Here is a 6,983-nt window from a genome sequence, read left to right on the forward strand (position 1 = left end):
GACGTAATATTATTGTACGTTTGGTAAAACTTTCCCCAAGACACCCAACCATCTGCTATCAAACGCAATTTTGCGAAAGCTCTGAAATAACATTAAGCCGCTGTGAAAATGCCGAGTGGCAAAAACTTTAGAAGGAGAAAGGACTCGTCTGATGAGGAGGAAGATGAGACAACTAAAGAAGTCAGGTAAAGTGCTTAACTGAAACTCCACAACATGAACAAAAATGCTAGCTAGCTACTAACGCTAGAATAAGGTTGTTAGCTAACGTAGCCATCTGCTCCATCGAAGTTAAAAATAATAAGTACCTGCAGTATTTATTAATGGACTTAATGTATTTGTACTTTATTGTATTTTTAGCTAATGTCGTTTAATTGATGTGTATTTGTTGGCCGTGTAGGTCGAAAGTAGAAGAGGCTAAAGAGCTTCAGAGTTTGCGGAAACGGCAGACTGGAGTCAGGTAACGTGAATGCAACACTTGTGATGCTGTTTCTTAAATAATGAAGACGTTTCAAAAGATAAAGTGTCAAAAATCTAAAAAATTACATGAGAAATAAAATGATATTCAAATTTCCGTTTTGTGCAGTGTGACCGCACTGCTGGTTGGAGAAAAACTGCCACCAGAAGTTGAAATTGATGTAAGTGCCTTTTTTCAAAAAACATTACTTTATATGGATTAACCAGAATATGTGTTTTAAACTGGCTATTTGTTGAATGTTTGGTTATAAAAATAAACCTTTCTCACAGAATGACCCCTTTAAAATGAAGACTGGAGGAGTTGTGGACATGAAGAAAGTCAAAGACAGAAATAGGGACATGTAAGTGAATCTGTGACTGCTTTAATGACTGCAGTGATATTAAAATGTTATGAATGTCATTACAAAATGAAAAATGTGTGCAATCACAAGTGAAGCTAATCTGACCCAGAGTTACCTCTTTTCCACATCCAGGACAGAAGAAGAGACGGACCTCAACCTGGGCACCTCTTTTTCTGCTGAAACTAACCGAAGAGACGAGGATGCAGACATGTATGTACACTACTCACACACATACACTCACTCAGAATGAACTGGTTCATCCCAATCCTGAACCTCAACTGGAGCACCTATTTCTCATGAGTATATCTAGATGTTTAACAGCAATATTCCCGCATGCTTTTATCTAATGTGGAGGGCCAATATACTTGATTTAGACTGGTCATTTGATTTTGAAAGACAAGTGAATTTCCTGCAATAGTCTAAAATCACATAAAACAGAAGATTGCAATCCATGAAACAATCATGGTTTCTCACTCACAGTTGTTTGCAAAGTGCTTCATAGAAATATTTAAAAACCTTTCTTATTAATCTATTCTCACAGGATGAAATATATCGAGACAGAGCTGAAAAAGAAGAAGGGGTTGGTTGAAGCAGAGGAACAGAAAGTTAAGCAGAAGAATGCAGAGGACCACCTGTATGAGCTGCCTGAGAACATTCGAGTCAATTCAGCCAAGAAGACAGAGGAGATGTTGTCCAATCAGATGCTGAGTGGGATCCCTGAAGTCGATCTTGGCATTGAGTATGTAAAGAAGATTCTCAAAGTGATCCTGTAGATTTATTTTTTTAGAATCTTCAAGAGTGACAGAAAGGATTTGACTCTGTTACTGAGGGCTTGTTTTCTGTGATTTCTTCCCCAGTGCAAAGATAAAGAACATCATCTTCACAGAGGAGGCAAAAGCCAAACTTCTGGCAGAACAGAGGAACAAGAAAAAAGACAATGGCACATCATTTGTACCCACCAACATCGCTGTCAACTACGTCCAACACAACCGCTGTGAGTTCTGTTGATCAGTTAACGACGAGGTTTAAATACTGATAAGCAGTGACTTGTGAAAGGTTGGTTTAATATGTAAATAATATAATCTACTTTTTTTCAGTTTATCATGAGGATGTGAATGCACCGCAGAGGCACCACAGACACAGAGAAGAGCCCAAAGCAAGGCCGCTGCGTGTGGGAGACACTGAGAAACCGGGTCCAGAAAGTAAGACGCTGCAGGACCAAATTATTAGTTGGTTTATTAATTATTAGTTGTTCAGCACCACTAGACTGCAGAATACTGTTATAATGACTTCAAGCACACTGAAACAGAGGAGAATATAACATTTTGATTGTTTCTATAAATTGTGTGGCATTAGTGACTTTATTTCAGGGTTTCTGTGGGTTCTTCAAAGGTCTTAAATCCAATAATCCCAAATTTAGGCCTTTAAAATGTCTTAAATATTTTATATTTACAGGCCTTTTTGACACGATTTTGAAGTTAATGTTACTCTTATAAAGTTGCATTAAGTTCAGTCTTGCTTATAAATGTTTTTGGGGGGATTTTTTTGTTGTTGATTAAACTGCAACAGCACTGCAAAATGAGAATAGCACATTGGTTTAAGCCTGTTGAAAATAACAAATTTGAAAATAACGCGGCACCTTTTGCAAGAAAAGTGTCGGTCTGTATTCATATCAGGAGCATCATTAACGTCAGGGTCCCATGTGATTCTGTTGTAGTAACAACAAAGAGACGGCAGACTAGGATTTCTGTTGCTAATATGGATGTGAAATAGATTAATTTTTTTAGATTAATCGCAGCCATAATGGTCTTAAAAAGTGTTCAATCTAACCTTTTTCACCCTGCAGAAACTGTTAATGTGGAACATTGTTTATACAAATAGTATCATAGCTGCTCACTGCTCTTATATCTTCTTGTTATTCCACAGCTACGTCACCACCCAACTACCGCAAACGTCCAAACAACGAAAAGGCCACAGACGACTACCATTACGAGAAGTTCAAGAAGATGAATCGGCGATATTGAGAAGCTGGATGTTTTTTTTAAGGATGAATTACTCAATATGATGCCCATCTTTATAAAGACTGACTCCTTTAGGTTAGCATACTGGACTCCCAAGACAGTTGTTCTTTGTAAAGACTGTAAATAGCTCCCTGTGGTTATCTGTATACCGTGTACTTGCTTTGTGATGTGCATGTTAAAAGAGAAGTCCACATCATTCAGGTCATCGTGTGGTTCAGGATCGCCTGATGACCGAGGAATCAGTCAAATGAGACCAGGATCTCACATCAGAAATGTTGCTTTTTTAGTTTACTGTTAAATCTAGACTTCTAGGTGTAGAATTTCGTGATAAGGACTTTCAACAAGTTTTGATTAAAAACATAAAACCACAAGTTTTTAACTCGTTCTTTAATGCGACCAGTGCTTGGTGGAGTAAAAAAAAAAAAAAAAGCAGTAATAAAACATTACAAAAACATACTAAATAACTGAAAGACACTCAATACCCAGTCCAACATAAGAATATAAAAATGTACAGTATTTAAATGCTCCAAAAGGTACACTGGACATTCATAAAGTTGTCTGCATTTCTTGTACTTCAGTAATATATATACAGTGTGTACATTTTAAATTTATTGTGAAAAATTCAAACTGACATCTGAAATGTTTTAGAGGCAGTCATTCTTTTGATTCCAATAAGCTTTTCCGGTATTTCCTGTTGAGTGCAGTGTCTTTATTTTACTCTTCTCTATGCAAAATAAATCCTCAGTCGAGTCCATAACACATTACAATGGAAAACCTAATCAGACACTAGTTCACACTGCGATGGACCCTAAATGAGCCAAACCACTTCAGACCAAAATGTTCCAATCAGTGTCCACTTTTTTCCTCATGGTTTCTCTATAGAGGACGTCCCGTGTCCGTTGAGATGGTGTTGGGGGTTTGTCTCCTGTGAAGGAGGTGCCTCTACGTCCTCTCGGTCACCCTGGGTGGAGCTGCAGCTGCTGCCTGGGGAGGCCCAACTGTCTCGTCTACGGTAGGCCTCGCACAGTGGCAGATCAGTGCTGTCCCACTGACTGTAGCTTTGAGGAGCAGAAACCAGTAGGAGGCAAAGAATCAGCGCAGCACAGAAAGAGAGGAGCAGACAAGAGCGTCAGCAGCAGGTCAGAATAAGCACATTCATACACAGAGAGGCACACATACGACAGAAGCATGGAGGTTATGCAGAAGCACTGGAAACTGGATCAACGCGTGTGCAATAACTAGACGCTGCATTAAGAGGTGATTTAATCAACTGTTGATTTTAAGTTCAGCAAAAAGGTGCAATTAGTTGCTGATGGAGGAGAAAGCAGAGCGAGTGCAGTGAGGAAGGAAGGCCCACACCCAGCATGCTCCAAACAGGACTAAGAGACACTTTTAAATATGTTCTCACAGAAAACAAGACAAACTACTGCAGTGTTTTGTCTCTATTTTATTTCTTAAATCATTCTGGGTCTACTGGAACAGTTGGCACAAACTGGTACACATGTACAACCACACCATGTGTGATGGTGTGCATGGTTACAGCTTGAGTCCTCGGTGGTCTTAAGGACGGATCAATTAAAAATACCAAATGGCTTTTACAGAAAATCTCTACGTAACAAACTCTTAGTAGCTTTAGATTTGACCTGGAATAAATAAACAGTCGTGACTAATTTTACAGTCTACATCAAACATCCATCCACAGTCATCATTAAAATTTACCATATAGGTCACCACCGTTATGTTTATGATTTAAATATTATATATAAATAATCTACAAATTATTATAAAAATCTATTTTCTGATAGAGTTTAAGTTCTTTCAATGAGTACTTCTTCTACAGGGAGTTCACTTTCTCTACAAAGATTTTTGTTGCCATACTCCGATATTTTTAAATCCATCTAACAGCTCATCCAGGTATTAAAAAACATGGATTTTAACGAACTCTGGTCATTACTTGAATTTCAAACATTGAACTAGGAACTTATTATAACATTCCACTAAACCACACATCTTTCCTATTTGCCGGACAACATTTGCCGAACCTGAGGGTCTGATGCTTTCTGTTCTGAATTATAAAATTGATCTTTGTGATCGGAAGAATGCCTTCTGGCTTTCATACTTCAGTAAACTGCACCGAATGCCCCAAAATACACTTGAACTGTCACAGCCTAAGAGCTGCATTCATTTACACTGCTGATCTTCAGTTGAAAACCCCTTTAATGCTGATGTTTTCTCCATTTTGACCAATAACGGGGCACGTCATAGAGCAGAGGAAATTCAAGGCACTTACTAATCAATATCAATGTAAAGTCACTTTGTGAGATGAGCTCCATCACAACGACTCACAGAAAAGCTTTGTGTTGATGAATGTTACCAGAAGGTGTCACACTTAGATGTTGGCAGAAATAAACCCTTCCTCGGGCTCAGCAGTGAATGATAAAGGTGAGACAGTACATGGTGCTGGGCATGGGACAACAGAGGGGCGGTGGGATGGGGGCAAGTACGAGCCTACTTGTACCTGGAGGAGTAATATTCTTCCTCTAGCTCATACAGGTCGATGGCGATCTCGTCACGAAGTGAGGTGAGCTTCTTGTCGCACTCGTCCTGCAGCGAGCGGAGCTGCTGGTTCTGGAGGCTGATGGCGTCGTTCACCGATGGGAAGTCGTTCAGAATCAGGAACTGCTTCAGATCCGACACCAGCTTCATCAGGGACTCACCGGCGCGTACCTGAGACAACAACAGAGACGAGGGGAATTGGTTTAATGATGCACATGTACAATGTCTGAAGCTGCTACAAGGAACTTTCATATTTCTGTTGATTCTGGCCCCTTTGAACAAAAGATGACAATGATGAAACAAAGTAATCTTTGTTTTAGTGATGTAGTGAACCAGCACACTACAGAGCAGCTTCTTTGATCAGACTATGAGACCCTCATATCATCCCCAGCACTCCACCAATCAAAAGAAATCCTAACAAGTTCCTTGTTGTATTTTTGAAATCAAAGTTATGGCACAACTTCACAAAATAGCAAAACAGCAGATTCAGTGTCTGCCTGTGCTCTTAATGTCATTTAGTTACAGCAACGTGATGAAGCAAATGTAACTGGCTCTTCCTGTGCCCATCTCTCACCTTTCCCTCCCCACACTAAAACACATCCTAACAGGGTCCCTAACTACACAACAGGAACAATAAAAACATCTGTGCACGTTGTTTATTCTGGAAAACTGAGCTTATACGTACAATGTTGGCTGCTCTGACGTGCATCTCATAATGGTCCTGCTCTGCTTGGGTTGCTCGGGACACCTGTGTCTCATCCTCTATCTGGACAAAGAAAACAGTGTGAGAATAATACACAATTATTCAAATATTTAGAGCAAAGAGACATGTCAAGAGAAAGGACGTGACAAGAAATGAGAGATCCTGACACCAATATGACTTTTCATCAAAAAATAATAAACACATAGAAAGGAGCAGAGAGAGAGAGAGACGGTGCATAAACAGTGAGCAGAAAGGAGATGAAGGTGTATAAATATACCTTTGCTGTCTTGACGATTTCTGTGAAGTTGTCCAGGATGGACCTGATGTCATCTTTCAGCCTCTTGTTGTAGTTCTGCAGCAGAGTCTCTTTGCTCTGAGGGAGCACTCTCTGTGTAGCCATCGTGCTCGGGGAAAGACAACGCAGCCCACGTTACCTGTTCCCAACAAATCCACACACACACACAACTCCAGTCAGCGGGTGAAGTTTATCACAAAAACACAGAAAACAAAACGCGATTGTGATTCAGGAGCGAGTAGCTAGCTAGCATGAAAAGAAAGGCGCGTGTGTTCATTTTCAAAGAAAAGGAGGTAAAGCACGTCTAACTTACTTGGTTTTAATATCTGTATTACTACAAAAAAGATGTTTTAATACATGTTGTGTAATGTTTAACACTTACGTCTTACCGCATACTTTGTAAACAATGTCGTTATTGTGCAGAACAAGCGCCACTACGTTGGAGCCTCCTCCTCCTCTTCTTCTTCGTGGTGTTAAATGGCGGCTCACATCCGGTTTGTCTGCGTGTTGTCGCCCTCTAGCGAAGAATCACTGATTTTACACCATAACACACAGGTGTCGATTTTTTATCTCCAATACCTGCGTGAAGAAAT

At 39.8% G+C, this 6,983-nt stretch overlaps 2 protein-coding genes across 4 annotated transcripts; one reads left to right on the forward strand and one right to left on the reverse strand.

Annotated features, from left to right (window-relative positions):
* The first annotated feature begins 6 nt into the window (after positions 1–6).
* Positions 7–3,219, forward strand: cUnh9orf78 (chromosome Un C9orf78 homolog). Its single transcript, XM_084359643.1, has 9 exons — positions 7–185; positions 398–457; positions 584–635; positions 745–815; positions 948–1,025; positions 1,357–1,554; positions 1,673–1,809; positions 1,913–2,017; positions 2,742–3,219. The coding sequence occupies exons 1-9, from the start codon at positions 109–111 to the stop codon at positions 2,837–2,839; spliced, it is 876 nt and encodes a 291-aa protein (XP_084215769.1). The 5' UTR covers positions 7–108; the 3' UTR covers positions 2,840–3,219.
* A 211-nt stretch (positions 3,220–3,430) lies between these two features.
* med22 (mediator complex subunit 22) lies at positions 3,431–6,888 on the reverse strand. Of its 3 annotated transcripts, none has more exons than XM_084359646.1 (5): positions 6,780–6,888; positions 6,373–6,529; positions 6,078–6,158; positions 5,355–5,563; positions 3,431–3,894 (listed from the first exon to the last, which is right to left on the reverse strand). In XM_084359646.1, the coding sequence occupies exons 2-5, from the start codon at positions 6,493–6,495 to the stop codon at positions 3,702–3,704; spliced, it is 606 nt and encodes a 201-aa protein (XP_084215772.1). In that variant the 5' UTR covers positions 6,496–6,529; positions 6,780–6,888; the 3' UTR covers positions 3,431–3,701. The 3 variants fall into 3 exon arrangements, with proteins under 3 accessions (XP_084215772.1, XP_084215771.1, XP_084215773.1); XM_084359645.1 differs by having other exon boundaries at positions 6,773–6,888; XM_084359647.1 differs by lacking the exon at positions 3,431–3,894 and having other exon boundaries at positions 4,264–5,563; positions 6,773–6,882.
* Positions 6,889–6,983: the final 95 nt, after the last annotated feature.

The sequence above is a fragment of the Pagrus pagrus genome (genome assembly GCF_965226575.1).
Source record: "Pagrus pagrus genome assembly, chromosome: 8".
Taxonomy (NCBI): domain Eukaryota; kingdom Metazoa; phylum Chordata; class Actinopteri; order Spariformes; family Sparidae; genus Pagrus; species Pagrus pagrus.

What these genes read in the sequence shown, in the direction of transcription:
- med22 (XM_084359646.1), bottom strand. Translation starts at nt 6,495, where the DNA reads ATGGCTACACAGAGAGTGCTCCCTCAGAGCAAAGAGACTCTGCTGCAG. An exon ending in AAATCGTCAAGACAGCAAAG is followed by an intron (nt 6,159 to 6,372) that starts GTATATTTATAC and finishes TTCTTTGTCCAG; the next exon opens with ATAGAGGATGAGACACAGGT. An exon ending in GAAGAATATTACTCCTCCAG is followed by an intron (nt 3,895 to 5,354) that starts GTACAAGTAGGC and finishes TGCTCCTCAAAG; the next exon opens with CTACAGTCAGTGGGACAGCA.
- cUnh9orf78 (XM_084359643.1), top strand. Translation starts at nt 109, where the DNA reads ATGCCGAGTGGCAAAAACTTTAGAAGGAGAAAGGACTCGTCTGATGAG. An exon ending in AAACGGCAGACTGGAGTCAG is followed by an intron (nt 458 to 583) that starts GTAACGTGAATG and finishes CGTTTTGTGCAG; the next exon opens with TGTGACCGCACTGCTGGTTG. An exon ending in AAAGACAGAAATAGGGACAT is followed by an intron (nt 816 to 947) that starts GTAAGTGAATCT and finishes TTCCACATCCAG; the next exon opens with GACAGAAGAAGAGACGGACC.